The following is an 18,244-nucleotide window of genomic DNA, read 5'->3' as shown; positions in this document are numbered from 1 at the left end:
ACCAGGGGACATCTTGGTTACTTCCAAGTTTGGGCAAGCCATTAAAGATGCTATAAACATTTGTGTGCAGATTTTTGTGTTAACAAAAGTTTTCAACTCATTTAGATGAATACTAAGGAGCATAATTGCTGGATGGTAAGATAAGAGCATGTTTAATTTTATAATAAACTGCCAAACCATCTCCCAAATACAATTTCATATTCCCAGAAGGAAAGAACAAGAGTTCCTGTTGCTCCACGTCTTTTCTAGCTTTTGGTGTTGTCATTGTTTTTGGATTTGGGCCCTTTTAGTAGGTGTGTAGTGGCATCTCATTGTTTATATTTATTTTTAAATACTACTTGTATCAAATACCCCATTCAAACCCAAATGGATAAGCAAAAGATAAACAATTTTTCCCAGTGATATAGCCTAAGAAGTAGTTTCTTGGAGTATATATTCATATATATTGGAAATTGGCTGTTGTTTGCCTCAACTCAGATGTTAAAAGAAGCCTTGTGATTTCCTCTCCCTTCATCTAAATAAGTTTCCTCATAATTTCATATACTATGTGTCACACCTGATAACTGCATATTACATTTGTGTGATTATTTGATTAATGCTATATCCCATTAGTCTGTAAGCTTGTGAAGATCAGAATTTTGTCAGCTTTGTTTACTGCCAGGTTCATAGTGCTTAGCATAGTTACTTGCACTCAGTGGTACCTTGGTTTATGAACTTAATTTGTCCACAATTTTGGAAAAGATGGCCATGTTTGTGTTTGTGCGGGAAAGGTGGCTGTGACATGTTTGTCACCTGTTGTAGGGTTTGCAAATAAAAACAAAATTTTGTCAAACATTTTTGTTTGTGAACCAAGCATTCATGAACCAAGGTACCACTATATTTGTTATATGAATAAATGAATTGATTTGTAGCCAAAGGATTGGATAAATTGCCTAGAAAGATAAAGGTTCAGCAAATATTATGGGCTTTAAATTGAATTAAACTTAAATTACTACATAGATGATTGTGGGATAAGGATTACATCAAGCCTGAGTCACTAGAAGGGCAGTGTTGCCATGGCTTTAAATATTGTCTATATGCTGATGACCTCCAAATGTACACTCCCAGCCTGTTCCTCTCCCCTGAACTCTGTACTTTTGTGCCCTGCTGCCTACTCCATCTCTGTTTCATTTTTTTCTATTAAATTTTAATAGACATATAAACTTAACATGTACAAAACAAAATTCTTGATTTGCCCCCTAAAAGCGCTTTTAGTGGTTTAGGCCTTGAAGTAATCCTTAACTCTATTCTCTCTCTCACAACCCACATCCTATTCCCTAGCAAGTCATATTTGAAGGGATGAAATGATGATCAAAATCTGTAGGCTGAAAAAAAGTCTGTAGGCTAGAAGTTGAAAAAGCTCTCCACCCTCCATTTTTTGAGAGGCTGGAGAGAGACAAGTCAGATAAAAATAGCTAAGCCTACCATTGGCAGCACACACCTTTATCCCCAGCTACTCAGGAAGCTGAGGGTGGAGGATTACTTGAGCCTAGGAGTTGGAGGCTAGCCTGGGCAACATAGTGAGACCCTTTCTCAGGTAAAAAAAAATTGAGAAACAAATAATAGCTGCTAATTCTATGGCTCTTACTAGGTTCCAGGTACGATTCTAAGGCTATTATGTTTATAAAACTGTCTAAATCCTTACTACCACTCCTATGAGGTAGGTACTATTCTAATTTTTTAGATGAGAGGCTAAGGCACAGATAGGTGTAATAATTTGTCTCTAGAAAAGTGGCAGTCTGGCTCATGAGCCTCTGTGTATAATCACAATCCTAGAAGTGGGCTAACGTACCTTGTCCTGAATCACTAAAGTTTATAGCAGGTGAGCACTAAAGAATATTGATTTCATTAATTCCCCTATTATTACAGCACCCCAGGAGAAAGAAGGTCAATCATTTTTGTGCTTTGTCACTCTTTGACATGTACCTGTAATACCAGATTTAGATTATTTTCCTGGTGACCTATGACAGTGAATATATTATTTTCCCCTTATACTCTGCTTTCTACTGCTTCCTTCTTGTTCCTTTGTTGGCTGTTTTTTCTCTATGACCTCCTTCATCACTACCCACCCCTCTTCCTCCAATCTTAAGTGAATACAGTTCACCAGGGGTAGCACAGCAAGGTTCAGAAAGAAGTCCTTCCTGTCAGAGACAGCACATCAGCACCACACAGACTTGTTCCTTTTGGACATTAGACCTGTGATACAGATTCCACTAGCTTGAAATTTAGCAATTTGGACATGGGCCTAGATTTGTCACCCTCTCACCTCCAATGCAAAGAAATATTTCGGTTTTAAGCAAACTTATGGACAAATGATTAAACTAGTAAGAACCTGATTATAAATAATTGTTTTGTATTCACTATAGCATATCATTTAAGAGGTTTTTTTAAGCCTAGTCCAGTAGGATCTTACATATAAATTAAAGTCATAAAATTGCTTCTTTTTAGTCAAATATCTTCGTGTTGCCTCAGAATGGCCATTCTTCAGTAATCTTAATTCCTAAAATTTCACTGCAAACGATATTTCTCCTCTTTCTATTCAGTGTCTCAGCATCAGAATCCAATTGTATTTTGAGCTGTGGCTCACTGGTCAGTAAACGCTCTTCATGCATCCTTGTCTCCCTCACTTAGTAAGTCAGAAAAACAATTTAATGAATTTATTGTACAAGGTTACTAAAGGACTTCATAATGTTAAAGTAGTGGTTGGAATTTTGTATAAGAAATGTTTGGATTATGAGTCTTTTTTTTTTTTTTTTTTTTACCTTTGAAATAACATCCAAGCCAGTCGGCCATAATTTCTTGGTTTCTGTATCTCACCTCCCCTTTCCCCCTTCAGTACTGGGGATTGAACCCAGGGTTACTGATCTGTATCCCCAGCCCTTATTTTGTTTTAAGACAGGGTCTGGCAGAGTTGCTCAGGCTGGCCTTAAATTGTGATTTTCCTGCCTCAGCTTCCAGAGTAGCTAGGATTTCACTTTTTTTTTTTTTAAACAACCTTTGAAATGATATTATGACACCTATTTGATTTTCTATAGAAAGTGTTTTAAATTTTTTGATTAGTTCAATGGACAAATCTGTAAAAATACTACAGGTGGTAAAAGCACATTGAAGTTTTATAAAGTGTGACATTTTACTGGGCCTATGTTATGTCAGCATGTTTATCAGCTTTCTAGTGCCTTAGTATCAATACAATTGAGACAGAACTGAAACTGATAAGGATTTATTATAGTAAAACTCTGAAAAAATAAATGGGAAATGTGATTTAATCATGGGATCGTTGGGCAACATACCAAATAAAATAAACCTAAACAGATGCAGAGACCTCAAGCTCTTGTGCCTCCATTATGATCTTAGTTCTTCCAGAGCTCAGAAGCAAATGAATGCTGCCTGCCCCATTATGTAGAAGGGGTTTTAGAAGAAACAGGAACTACTTTGTGCATTAAAACAGGCTCTGAGGCCCTTAGCAGCTGCATTAGTCGTTTCTAAGGTTCTTCATGAGAGAGCTCATTGAACACAGTGGCTGATTATGGTTCTAACAGCTTGTGAATCCAGTGAACATATGGCTGGTAGTAGCATGTTAGGCAGTCATGCCCTTTGCCCTGCCACAGTTGATCCATTAGGTTGAGCACATCTTCCATTCAGCAAACTGTAGGACTATGACTTCAAGGCTTCAGCTGCATCAAGAACTGTCTCCAAGCTCCATGTGTAAATGTTTTACTCTCATACTTACTCAGCATTTTCTGATAGAGCACAGAGACTACCTCAGAAAATTTAAAGGGTGGAAACATTGAAATTGCTCTCTGGATATTACATAGTGCTGCGTTGATGATGTATTTGCATCATGAGGTGTTTTTCATTTACAGTTTTTGGCAAGGAAGTGCAGCTACTCGTATACACTTGTGTAAAGAATGGTCTTTTATCAGAGAAGGTCCTCTTCAATCTGGGGTGCAGCTTCAGGAGGGATACACATGGAACAGTGAGGGAGGAAGGGGATGCCCACCTAGCCAAGTAGATCAGCTGCATCAGCCTGGTGATTGCAGCCAGATCCCCTTCACATCTACAAGGTGAGGTGCTTTCTTAAGCTGCTATGTTCTGTTAGTCCAGATTTCTGAATTTGTAGGAGACAGATCAACAACACTAGCAGTAGGGCATATCAAAAATTTCCTTTTGTTAAAACAATTAACTCCCTCCATATGGTTTATGCTTTCAGGAATTCATATGCTTTTATTTCTTGGAGATACTTAATTCACTGTAGTCTGTTCATTTATCATTCATTTATGACTTCTCTTAGCATATATGTCAGGGCAACATTACACTTCAAGAAATGTCAGCAAAAGTCAGAATCATAATTCTTATAAATGTTTAATGTCCCTTCATTTAGTAATAAATACTGCTTTGGAGAATTTATCCTTAAGAAATTCAACAGAGATGTCAAAGATTTATACAAAGGGCATTTGTGGTGGTGTTATAACAATGAGAAATTGGAAATAACCTCAATTTTATCACAACCATAGAGAAATTGTTAAGATGTTACATATTCATTAAAAAAACATGCAACCAATACAAGTTACAGTTTTGAAGAAGACTTAATGACAGGAAAACATGCACAGTATAATGTTAAGTATAAAAAGATGAAGGGGAATAACTGGTCATTTCTAGTCTAATTATGGGTATCTTGTAATTTTCCATATTTTAAATTTTTCTAAAATGAATAAAACTTTTATAATCATAAAGGAATAATAAACATCATTCATACATTAATATGTATCTCTAAAAGAAATGCTATCAAAGATAGGGCAGTTTTAGCACCTTGCTCTCAAATACTTGTGGGATCAGTAGCTGGACAGATGATTAGACAAATGAATGATAGTGGACATTTGTAGGTACCACCATTGACTGTATAAGACTGCAGAAATAACACATGAGGATCTATTAATTAAAAGAAGATTCCAGACCTATCAGCAGTTTTTGAAAGATAACATGGAAGATACTGAAGGAATCATAAAATTAAGTGCCTGGTGATAGACAAGGAGCTGTGCTTTGTGCTTGAGTCCATTGCTACTCTTTTTGCACAGATATTGACATCATGTTTCCTCTTATTCTGTGTGTGCCCTTGAAGTATTTCTCATGCTTGCTCTTTTTATTGGTCTCTATTCAGTTTGGCCAGAGACTGAGCTTGGTGAGAATTAAATCAAGGTCATGAGTTCAATTCCCATTTGAACCAGTTAATACTAGTTCATCCAGGGAAAGTATCCCAAGGCTAACTGGCTGGCTAACTCCCAGAGGTGGGCTTATTGGTCATACAGGAGAGTGTTGGTAGTTCAAGGCAACCTGCCTCTAACACTCGTAAAACTATTCAAAACACCCTTCCTTGTACAGGGAGCTATGTGTTCTTATGTTCTTAAGAGTAGTCCTGAAACTGAGGTGCAATATGCATAACTGTAGCTACCTAAGGATTTAATATATAACTTAGTATTGTCTCAGTTTTTATAACAAATCCATGATAAGTTGCTCTTGGAAACTATGAATGGAGTCAATTGACCTATATTGTATCCTACAAAGTCTTAATATCTTGATCAATTACTGAACAGAATCTGGCCTCTTTGCAAGTCTGTCAGAAGACACATTGGATGCATGACTGGATCCTCTCCAATGCATTTTCTTATCTGTGAAGGAGCCTGCATAAAAGAAAGCCATTAGGGCTGGGGATTTAGCTCAGTTGTTCCACCGCCTGCCTTGCAAGCACAAGGTCCTGAGTTCGATCCCTGGTACCAAAAAAAAAAAAAAAAAAAAAAAAGAAAGCCATTAAACTTTTGCATAGCATTCTGTATCTCTGCTCTTGGCAGCTTATTAAAGTGTTCTTCGTTGTAGTTACTCTTGAACCAAAATGTATGATACCAGAGTTAATGCCTTGTTTCTGCCTGCTCTGTCTTGATACTGCTAAGGTATTAGATGTACTACTTGTCTTTTTCTACCTGGTTACCTATTATTACTCATTCTGTAAAACCTTACTCAGGAGTTGAGTAATTCAACGTTCTGAGTCAAAATGTCTTTGTCTTGTGGATCATAGTTGAATATGATGGACTCCCTTTAAGTGGGGCAGTTGGCTGTTTTATTTAGGATTTTTAAGGAAGAAAACTAACATTTTTCTGGACACCCACACTGTTCTGTATAGTTCACTAGGTGTTCTCACATATGTTACCGATAATAAGGTAGTCATTCTTACCGCAATTTAACAGAAGAGGAATTTAGTTTTGAAAGTATAAATAACTGAATCATAATTTCAATACTTGTCTTTTGGACTTAAAAGCCCATGATTTTTCAGCTGCACATACTGACTCCCAGGGATAGCAGCATCTCTTGGTCAGACTGAACCTAAGAACACACTTTTCACCTAGCCACTCCTCCTTTTCTCCCATAGCATTAAAAATCTTTAAGATTAATTGTAAATTGACAAATAATAATTGTACATATATATGGGGTACAATGTGACTTTTCATATATGTAGAATGATTAAATCAGGCCAATTAAGTAAACTTCATTACACTTTGCTTATGTTACCTTAGTCACATGCATCCTTTGCAGCAAGGCCAGGAATTACGCTTTGAATCAACAATAAGGAGGGCATTGGTTTGAGCCTGCTTTCAATTTTGTCCAAAATTCAGTTATTATTTGTATTTTGCCTAGTTCCCAACCCAATCCAAGACTGTGCTAGCATCAACTGTGACTTGCCGGATGCTCAACACTTAAAGGCCTGTTGAGTTTCATCATCTACTCAAGAACCAAAAATGTCTTCGGTTATTTACTGCAACATAAAAGCTTGCAATAGTGAAAACAAACATAAAAGTCTGCTATGGTGAAAAACAACTTACCAAAGGAGGGATGATGTGAAGAATAGCTGAGTGAGAAACAGGCTATTAGATAGAGGGTAAAGATAGGAAGAAGGGAATTTTCAAGAGTACAGAAACTCAAAAGGATAATAATTATCTTCTGAATGTCTGATGAAAGAAAGCTGAGAGCTAATCTAAGACTAAAGGAGAATCCAGGAAATCCAAATACAAAGTATCATGCAAATTTAGGAGCAAATGGAATAAAGTGTAGCTCTGAGGAGCAAAGTGGGTTCAGTCTGGAGAGCTTGGCAGTACCTGCCTTGGTGTCTACCTCTTTTCCCTCTTTCTTCCCTTTCAGTGTCTCAGAATGTGTGAGTTAGCTGTGTGTCCTCAGCAAGTAGCTACAAGTGACATATGAAGCAACTGATGGGAGCAGGCACAAGATAGTGGAAAAATATGGTGGACTAGGAGGGTAATAGCAGAAATATTCATAAGATAGGCTATTCTCCCCCGAAAAGTGCTCCCATTCTTTGAACCCCCGAGACCATGAGGTGTGAGAAAAGATAAGCTTTAGACTCTGACTCTATATAAAATCTCTGATTCACATTGGGAATGGCAGAAAGTAGAGGAACTCCTCACATTACCAAAGCAAGTTTTTGTAGTAAATCATTATAATATACATTTACAAAGAAAATAACCTAAGTTCTCTAGTGCTGTGCTGTCTAATATGGGAGCAACTAGCTATATATGGCTAATGAGGTTTTGAAGTATGGTTTAAATTGAGATGTTCTGTAAGAGTGAAATACACTCCAGATTTCAAAGACTTATATGAAAAGAATAGTTTTTAATATTGATTATGTTAAGTGATAGTAGTTTGGATATATTGGGTTAAGTGAAGCATTAACATTAATCTTTACAGGGATGGAAATGTTAATTATTCGGATTAGATCAGTACATATTATACACATGTATTGAACTATCACACTGTACCCCTCTCTATATACACTTAAAATTATTAAATATTAAAGCCTGAGGCTAAAACATTAATTTTTTCCTATTTCCTTTTTAACATGGCTACTAAAGCATTAAAAATTATGTATGTAGCTTCCATTATATTTCTGTTAGACAGTGTTGCCCTGGTATATTAAAAAAAAATAGGATTAGAAACCAGGTATGGCCTCTAATCCCAGCACTTGGGAGGCTGAACCAGGAGGATTGGGAGTTTAAAGCTAGCCTGAGCTACATCTGAGCTACACAGCAAGTTCAAGGCCACCTTGGGACCCTGTCTAAAATATATATATTAGCAGTACTTTTCTTTATGTATACCTGTTCAAGTGACAGGCTCACTTTAAAATAAGGACAGGGAGGAGTGGAGACTTGCAAATAGAGAAACTGATTATAGAAGAGAATCAGGATCTTGCATCAGTTACCCTTGGTTCTAGGGGTGAGGGGTTGGGGGAGGTGGAGTAATCAATTGCCTGAGGACAGTTCTGTCATTCCCCTAGCTCCATCTCCTAGTTGGGGCTCAGAGTAAAGAGGGCAGAGGCGCTTTGAAACTTCTCTTTCCTTACCATCTTAGCCATCAATCTCCAAGTGGGAGATGGTGACAATATGACAGGAACTTCCCCTGGGCCTATCCGGACCACCATTCCTGGCTGAGAAGAGAAGGAGGAATGATGTGAGCCCCTTCTTCACTCCCAAGGCCATGTAGTAGAGCTGCTGCCGTACCTCCTTCTGCCGATAGGCATAGATGAGTGGGTTAAGCAGGGAGTTGCCTACACCAAGCAGCCACAGGTACTTTTCCAGCACTGGGTAGAGGTTGCACTCCTGGCAGGCCACCTGCACAATGCTGGTGATAAAGAAGGGGGACCAGGATAGAGTGAAGCTCCCGATGAGAACAGACACGGTGCGGATAGCCTTGAAGTCGCTGGGACACCGTGAGGGCCGGTAAGCTCCAACCATGGCTCCTGCATGTTCCATCTTTCGGATCTGCTGGGTGTGCATGGAAGCAATCTTGAGCATGTTACAGTAGAAGAAGACAAAGAGGAGCATGGCTGGGAAGAATCCAGCACAGGAGAGGATCAGCACAAATCTAGGGTGAAATACAGCAAAGAAAGTGCAGACCTTTTGATAGGTGGTTTGCTGGAACATGGGGACTCCGAGTGGGAGGAAACCAATGAGGTAAGACAGCAACCACAGCCCAGCAAGGCAGGCCCCAGCCATGAGCCCACTCATGATCTGGAAGTAGCGAAGGGGCTGCTTAATAGCAAGGTACCTGTCCAAGGCAATCAGCATGACCGTGAGCACAGAGGCAGCTGCAGAAGAAGTGACAAATGCCATTCGAAGTCTGCACAGGGTCTTCTGTGTGGGCTGAGCAGAGATGAAGAGCTGGTCTGTGACGAGGCCTGAGATAGCCACACCAATCAAGATGTCAGCCACAGTCAGATTCAAAGTGAAGCAGAGACCAACATCGTTCTTGTGGATTGACAACAGCACAGCCACAGCCACTAGTGCATTTACAGCAATGATGAGGAAGGCCAGGACAGCAAGGATCACTCCAAATGAGTAAGATGACTCCATGTCTGGAAGTGGGAGGACTTCCACTTAACAGGGCATGCTGGTTCTCCAGTTCAAATTCCGGGCTATGTGGTTCAGAGCCACAGTACAGTTCTGGGCATTACTGGCAGTCCAGGCTGGCAGCTCGTCATCTTTGGGATCCTGATGCCATTAAGAATTACCCTCTCTGTTTTAGTCCTCAGCCTTCTGTCTCTCCAGCTTTCTGAAGTCAGAATCCTAGTGTAGACCTTCCCCTGGGCCCTGAGCTAGTCCCTCCCCCTCCAACAACAAGTTACTAGGCAACTCCTAAGTACCTGGAACATGCTGTCTCCAGGCCCTTCTCCTTTCATTGATGCTTCGAGGGCTTCGGAGGCATGGGCACATTCAAAAGCTTGCCTGTCTGACAGAAGATATGATTGACTAATCACACTTTTCCTTCCTCCATAGTTTGATATTAAATTTCCACTTCTTTTATTCCTAAGCCTCAAGTGTCAGCTTAATAACTGATCTAGCTTAATTAAGCATTTGCCTAATAAATAATCCTTATATGACTGCTTTTAATCAAGCAAGATGATCATAATCAGTTGAAGTGGAAAATGAGGACAAATGAGCTAGTTGAGGGATGCAGCATCAGCATCCTTCAAGTGTATTACCACACATTTAAGCTGTTTCTTTTTATTTTGGGGTAATGGGGATTAAACCCAAGGCTTCCATACTGAGTTACATCCCCAGCCCTTTTTCTTTTTTTCTTTTTTTTTCCCTTTTTATTTTGAAACAGGGTCTCACTAAGTTGCCCAGTCTGTACCTCAGCCTCCCAGAGTGCTGGAACTACAGGTGTGTGCTACCACACCCTGCTCCATGCTTTCTTTAGACCTATTTTTATGTGTCTAGGATGAGGACTTGGAACTTACTGAGTTTCTTGAATTAATACTTTCCATGAAACGTGGGAAGTTTTATGCCATTGTTTCTTCAAAAGTTAAGTTGGTGTTTGTTTTTTGTGGGTTTATTTTGGGGGGGGGTTGGTACTGGGGATTGAACCCAGGACCTTTGCACTGAGACAGGATCTTGTTAAATTTCCCAGGATATTAATATGAGAAAATGGAAAAATAGGAACAAAATCTTTGTAAATAGGGAGGAATGGAGGGGTTGAAGGGAGGGCTGGGCAAGGGTGAAAAATAAGAACCAAGAGAGATTATGTAAAGGTGCAAATTTCCAATGATGAATGTCATTATATTGTATACCTACAATGTACCAATGATTAGAATGAATAATTGATAATGTAAAATAGGAAGAAAAGGTCAAAATGGGTAGGGATGGGGTAGTGGGAGGGGCAGGGGAAAGGAAAGAAGGGAAAGGAAAAATGATGAGAAATGGAAAAAATGGAAATAAAGTCTTTGTAAATAGGGAAGGGTGGAGGGGGTGAAGGGAGGGCTAGGAATGGGGAAAAAATAAGAACCAAGATGCATTATGTAAAGGTACAATTCCCAATGAGAAATCTAATTATGTTGCATACCTAAAATGTACAAATAAAAGAATTTAACAAAAAAAAAATAAAATAAATTTCCCAGGATGAGTTCAAACTTTTGATCCTCCCAGGGTGTTGGGATTATAGGCAGATACCACCACATGCCTGGTTTAAACTGTTTCTTATCTTTTTCTCTCTAGCACGTCAAATGCCAATTCTCTCAAATAGAGTATGTTGTTCCCTCGTTTCTTATCTTTTGGAACTCAGTTAATTGAGGATGAAGAAGGACAGGAAAGACTAAGCAAAGAATTGGGAGCCCATTCCCTATCAAGCTGCTATCCCTTGCTTGTACTCCTTGGGAACTGCTTCCACACTATGGTGGGCTATGTCTCTGGTCACTTGAGTAGTGGCTGGCAGGCTTGTTTTTCTTCATCCTGTAGACCCAAGATTCCCTCTGAGGAGAGGAGGAGGTGGGCTTCACTCAGAAAAGTGCATGCTTAGTGTTTGACAGTGGAATTTTCCAGGGATAGAGCTCCTGCCAGTTAGGCCAAAGGGTGGCAGTATTGCTGACTCAGGTGAGATGAGTGGAGGGTGGGCAGCTGTGGAAGTGACTCCAATTTAGGTTATATATTTATTTGCCCAGGTGCATTAGAACTAACCTTTTGCCTTCTGCTCTCATCTTGGATACCAAGAAGAGAGCGGTAGGGAGAAGAGTGGTTAGAAGCTTATTTACTCAGTTCAGGTGAGAGCACAAATGGGGGAGATGAGTGTTTTAAGTGATAGTGCGGAGAGCAAGGTACAGAGCTGGAGGAAAATAGTATATTTCAGGATGTTCTGACATTCTGAGAGGGCCTCTGGCAGAAGTCTCTCCCACAAAGGCTCAGAAAAGCTGGGTTGTAGGGACTCACTATGCTAGTTGCCTGCCTGAGAACAGTTATTCTTTGGGACATGCCTTTAGTAGGCTGATTTCAGTTGTTTAGAACCTGGCCTAATTTTATACCTGGACTTAAGAAGGGTTTTTGTTTCCCTAGCTTTTGACTCTATGCATGGCCCATGTTCAAACTTGCAAGAGCATCAGTATCACCTGTGGGGTTTATTAAAACCCAGCTTTATGGGCCCCATCCCAGAGTTTCAAATTCAGTAGAGTTTGGTGGGCCCATGAATCTGCATTTCTAACAAGCTTTCAGTTGCTAGTTTTGCTGCTGCCACTGCCACCGCTGGCTAAGTGACCAGGTGGGTTCTTAACGTAAGTCGTGTATCACAATCATCTGGCAGTTCCAAATATAGCTGATATTTAGGTCACACACCAAGTGATTCTAACATAATTAGTCTGGGTGTAACTTGTGCATCTGGAATTTTAGTAGCTTAACAAGCAATTCTGATCCTTGGGTGAGGTGGAGAACCACTGACTGGTAGCAAAAGCACAAGCTCTGGGGTCAGCATACCTGGGTTCCACATCTCTGCAATTTTGGCTGGGCAAAGAGTCTTTCTGATTTAGCTTTGGTTTTCTCATGTATGTTATGGGGACAATAATACTTACATCATGGAGTTGTGAGGATGATAAAATGAAGTATGATGAATGTGAAAGAGCTTCAAAAACTATACACTATTATTGTCTTCTGGTCTCTGTTAAATTGATACATTGTTAAAGTGTGTGTCTGAGTGTTAATTGAAATGTTACTTAACATGTGTATCAGTGATTATGCCCAATTAATGAAAGTGTGTATTAGAACCATGGGTATGACTTGAGAGCTGGCAAAAAAGCCCTCAGACCTTGCACAAAACCTAAATCATAGTCTGAATTTTAATAAGATCTACATGTGATCTGTATGCACAGTAAAGTTGTTCTTGCTCTTCCCGACTCTCAGGTGTCTGATTGAATTAGTTTCCTTTTGCTGCTATAACATACTATAACAAACCCAGTGGCTTGAAACAACAGAAGCTTTTTTTCTTACAGTTTTCAAGGTCAGAAGTCCAAACTGGATCTTACAGAGCTTAAATCAGGCAGGAGGATATAAAGGAGAATCTATTTCCTTGTCTTCTCTAGCTTCTGGAAGCTGCCCAAAGTCCTTTGCCTCCTGTCTACACTGCTCAGACCTCTGCTTCCACAGTTACATCTCTTTGATTCTCATCCTCCTCCCTCCCGCTTGTGATTACACTGGGTCTACCCGGTCAAGCCAGGATAACCTCCCCATGCTAATATTTTCAATTTAATCATATCTACAAAGTCCTTTTTGCTATGTAAACTTGCATATTCAGTGTCCAAGGATTGGGATGTGGACATCTTTACTGGCATATTATTCTACACAAGTGATATTCTCTGGTGCCTGTACCTCTTCCTCCTCCATACTCCAACAGATGTTCTTAGTCTACTTTTCTTTGTTCATACCCTGGATATTTATTTCTTTTTCTTAGCCATTAAAACACTTTTTTCTTTTTTGAGAACCCACAAACTGACTCAAACTAATCCAAGTGGTCTTGAAAGATAATGATCTCCTTTTCACCGGATATATGCAAGCATATGCCCATCTGTTGAGATGGTTTTACAGGGAATTCCTGCAGCAGTGGAGAACATTAGTATCCCCATTGATTTGCCTTTCAGTCCCTATGTAGTCTGTTTTTATTTTTATTTTTTTTGAGATAGAGACTCGCTATGAAGTTCAGGTTGGCTTTAAACTCACTATGCAGCGCAGGCTGGCCTCGAACTCATAGCAATTCCCCGGCTTCAGCCTCCCAAGTGCTAGGATTACAGGTGTGCTCCACCCTAACCGACTACTGTAGTCTGCTTCTGCTGGGTTCTGGCAGTCTTCTCCCTCCCTGATCTTTCTCCTTCCTTTCTTATCTACTCTTACCCTTGTGTTCCCTTGGTTTTTTATATCCCCTTTCCACACCACCACAGTGTCTCATCTGTGTGTTCTTGGAGTGTGCTCAAGGTGTGAGGTCAAAGCCACAGGGAATATGGCTTGTCCCTGGGGGGTTGCTGGCTGGTCCTTACAGTTCTCCTCAACTGAAGTAGGGGCTTCAGTTGAGGGCTTCTAGGGTCTTCAGAGTAGAGCATCTATAAAACAAACAAATTGGCTTGAGAAAGAGAAGGAAGATAGAAGATGAGAGGATTTGTTCTCTAGTCAAACTATCCCACAAAGTGGCCGTGGTGGCACACACCTGTAGTCCTAGCACTCTGGGAGGTTGGGGGAAGAGCACCCTAAGTTCCAGCTCAGCCTGGGCAATTTTCCAACTTAGAAAGACCTTGTCTGGGAAAAAAAGTACAAAGGGCTGGAGATGTAGCTCAGTGGGAAAGCCCTGATTTCAATCCCTGGTACTGCAGAACCACAACAAGAAAAACCCCAAACAAACAAAACCTATCTCACAAATGTGTTAAAGGCTGGTAATCATGGGCTGTCACCAGGGATGCAGCAGGACACTTCATCACCCTGAGAGCACAGGACCCAGGAGCAGAAGTCTCAGCAGGAGGAGCGGTGCAGGACAAGGCAGGTTAAAACAGAGGCTGCCATCAGACCCAGGCCCCTGGGAGAGGATCTCTAGAAAAGTAGCTGGGATAAGGCATGCCTGACTCTGTTGTGCCTAAGCCAGCTATCTACCTGAAGTGATTTAGCTGCAATCTTGCCCAAGGGCAAGACAGCAGTGATATTTCATATCTCTTTCTGAATGACAAGACTGGTACATACATTACTATAAAATAATATGCAGCAGTGTGAAAAGAATCGGATAGGTTTATATGTACTGACATAGACTTCCAAGACATTTTGTTGATTAATAAATAAGATCACAAATCAATATGTAGTGGATTGGTCCACTGGGGAAAAAACTCTCAAAACCCAAATATCTATGCATATAAGTGCATAGAAAGAAGACTGTTCATAAAGAGTGAATAATTTTGAGAAAGGGAGTTGGATTGGAGGGGAATGAGGAGTCACAATTTAATTTGAATACTTCTTGTTATATATTTTCACAATGAGAATGTATTTATGCAATTTCGAAAGAAAAACCTCCCTCCCAATTTCCCCAACATCAACATATATATAACATATACACACTATATATGTGTGATATATGTGCAATGTAAATTTGGTTCCTTTTGCTCATATTGGTTTTACCTGCCTCTGCTGCAGTTGTAGAGAGAGAGGTGAATGTAGATTGAGAGAAATAGTAGGGCAAGACAGGGTGAGAAATCCAGTATTTGAGGCTTTAGTCTCTCCTTGGAATGGGAGGCATTTGAGGAAATAGCCCTAGACTTCTAGGTCATCTGAGCTTTCTTGTAGCCATGATGAGACCAGTTAACAGTTATGGGGTGTTTAGTGCCAGGGCCTGTAATAATATACAACATGAATTTATATATATGATTCTATAAGGTAAGTACTGCTAATGTCCCAATTTTACTGATGAAGAAATTGACTCACACAGAGAGGGTGACTTATTTGCCTAAGGCTTCCTGGCTTGTAAGCAGAGAACGTGGGATATTTGCAGACAGGCCAGCAGCTTGTCTGGGACCTCTGGAGAGCCACCAGAAGTTTTTTCTGCCTTATATCAACCACAGAGACTACATGTTGTCCTTTGTATTGCTGTGCCTTTGCACAGCTGACAGTCTCTGAACTTCAAGCTAACATTTTTATGCTTTGGGTTTTTTCAAAGGTAGTTGGGCTGAGAATAAATGAAACCTTTTCTTTGTTGATAAAGTCCAGCGATCTTGGAAAATGAGAATCATTTTACCCTGAGCCAAAGTAAATGTATAAATCTGGACTCATGTAAAGCTCTCCATTTTTCTTCAAATTCCTACTTCCCATTCATGATGTGGCCTCTTTTATTTAGCACTTTATTATGTTTTGTCTTCACTGTTGTTGTAGCCTTCTTATCCTGTTTGTCCCTACACAAACATCCCCCATACCAGCACATTCATACCCTCCCATAGATGTCCACATTCGAATCCCTGGGGCCTATGAATATGTTACTTTACATGGCAAAAGCAACTTTGCAGATGTGATTAAGATGGAAAGATTATTCTCAGAAGGGTGGGTACAGTAATATAATTAGAAGCATCTTTGTAAGAGACAGTCAGGAGGTCTGAGTGAGCAGAATTGGGGATGTGACTACAGAAGTCAGAAGTTGGAGTAATACAAGGAAGTAACCTTCAGCTAATGGCTGCAGTAGTCCCTAGGAGTCAGAAAAGTGGAGGAAACACATCCTTTCCAAAAACTTCCAGAAGGAACTAGGCCTGCCAACATTCTGACTTTAGCATAGTGAAACTGACTTCAGACTTTTGATGTCAAGAACTGGAAGATAACAAATCTGTGTCATTTCGAGCCACTAAGGTTGTAGTACTTTATCCCAGCAGCAGTAAGAAACTTAGTCAGGCATGGTGGTGCACACCTGTAATTCCAGCACTCTTGGAGGCTGAGTCAGGAAGATTCCAAGGTGGGCAACTTAGTGAGACCCTGTCTCAAAAATCACACACACACACACACACACACACACGAAAGAAAGAAAGAAAGAAAGAAAGAAAGAAAGAAAGAAAGAAAGAAAGAAAGAGTGAGTTGGGCCTTTAATTCCAGGATCTGGGAGGCTGAGGCAAAAGGATGGTTAATTTGAACCCAGCCTAGGCAGTTTAGAAACTTAGAGAAACTTTGTCTCAAAACAAAACAAAAACAAATTAAAAAGGGGGAAGGGAGTAGTTGAGTGCAAAGACCCCAAGTTTAATCTCCAGTACCACAAATCCCCAGTAAAACACACACACACACACACACACACACACACACACACACGGAAAAAGTAATAAACTAATACAAGGGGTTAAAAAGTTACTATGAGAAAAAAATTCAAAAGCTGGATCCTGCCACTCAGGACTCAAACATTTTTTTCTCCTTTAAAAAATATATTTATATTGTTGGAACTGGCATGTCAAAATCCGTCTGTCTCCTGCAGAGTAGGAGTTGGTTAATAAGGCACACACATTTTTGGTAAATGTTGATAGCTTATGGAATAGAGTGTGGTTAAGGGAAAAAAAGATATATTCAATTAATATTTCTTGATTTTTTTTCATTGAAAATCTTTCTTGAAGTGTATTCTTCAAGAAAGACTATACTCAAGGGACCATTCTAGCCTGAATTTTATATAGCAGCCCTCCAACTGTCAAGCAACTATTTCTAACTTTTCCTAAGAAAGAGCTGGTTTAGTTCATTAAGGGGTGAGATTTGGGGTTGCAGAGAGACTGGTGGCCTATAGCAATGCCTAGGAGTATTTGGAATCTGAGAAGACTGTTATTACTTGTAGTAGTTCCTACCATTTATCACAATCCTTGCACTATACCTCAGGTGATATTTTCACTATCTGATAACTTAAGAAACTTACCACAAAGAAGTTAACTGAAGCTAATTAACTTGCCCATGATTCCATAGCTAGAAAGTGGTGGGACTGGGATTTGAACCCTAGTCTGCCAAGACTCTGAATCTAACTCTGCCACCAGCCCTCTCCAGGATGTAAGATTGCCGACCAGATATAGAATGAAAGCTATGTAGTATAATCCCATGGCTTTGAAAACTCTTGCTCATCTTCATTGAGGGATGCACTAACCCTCACTGAAGAAGAATGTTGCTAGCTTCATGTAAAGTCATTGTGACTTCAGCCAAGACAAGCCCACCCTGTACTTTCTCTGAGGGCTTTGTATTGCCCCTTAGCTTGTCTTTTTGACCCTCAGCTCTATTCTTTACAGTGCCATGTCTCAGTTATCTGGCTCCCCTGCTCCTTGGCCCACCCACTCCTTTTCCAAATCTCCAAACTATCTCCTACTCCCTGGATGAGTGTTTCACTTGGCACTCTTGGCAAGGAGGATATGCTATCCTATGATCTGGCTCAGCAACAGAACACCCCAGGAACAGTCTGGGTCAGGACAGTGAAAGTGATTGAGAGGATGGTAAAAGCTGCCCCTGCAAGGGATCTTTTGGAGGACAGGGGCTGGGCATTAGTCAGTGGCTTGGGGCTTGACCTGCTTAGGTGAAATTGTGATGAGCACTGGGAAAGTCCTGCTCTAGGCAGCATTTCTGCTATCCCATGAGCATGCTTTTCCACTCAGCTTCAGTTAAATCACCCCTGCAATATTTCTTATCTTACCTGGTCGAACCATCGCATCCAGTTTTGTCTGGCGTGCATGCTCCTTAGGCCTGCATGCCAAGGAACTCCAATGTCGCATTATGAATTCACTGAAAATGGGATTTCTGAACACAGGTGGCTTCTGCTTGATGAGCGCAATCTACTCCTCAAAGAAACTTTGCTCTCTCCCTGCCTCTCTCCCTCCCTCTCTCTTTCTCACTGCCTCTCCCTCCCTCTCTCTCCCTCCCTCTCT

The 18,244-nt window shown here is 40.3% G+C and overlaps 1 protein-coding gene across 1 annotated transcript; it reads right to left on the bottom strand.

Moving 5' to 3' along the window:
- Positions 1-8,389: 8,389 nt before the first annotated feature.
- On the bottom strand, positions 8,390-9,700 carry Gpr119 (G protein-coupled receptor 119). Its single transcript, XM_004860062.3, has one exon. The coding sequence runs from the start codon at positions 9,447-9,449 to the stop codon at positions 8,445-8,447; it is 1,005 nt and encodes a 334-aa protein (XP_004860119.1). The 5' UTR covers positions 9,450-9,700; the 3' UTR covers positions 8,390-8,444.
- Between the last annotated feature and the right edge of the window lie 8,544 nt (positions 9,701-18,244).

Source organism: Heterocephalus glaber, unplaced genomic scaffold (genome assembly GCF_053883595.1).
Source record: "Heterocephalus glaber isolate CG9 unplaced genomic scaffold, H.glaber_assembly_v1.0 deba00001729, whole genome shotgun sequence".
Classification (NCBI taxonomy): Eukaryota; Metazoa; Chordata; class Mammalia; order Rodentia; family Bathyergidae; genus Heterocephalus; species Heterocephalus glaber.
This window is presented reverse-complemented; position numbering and strand designations above follow the sequence as displayed.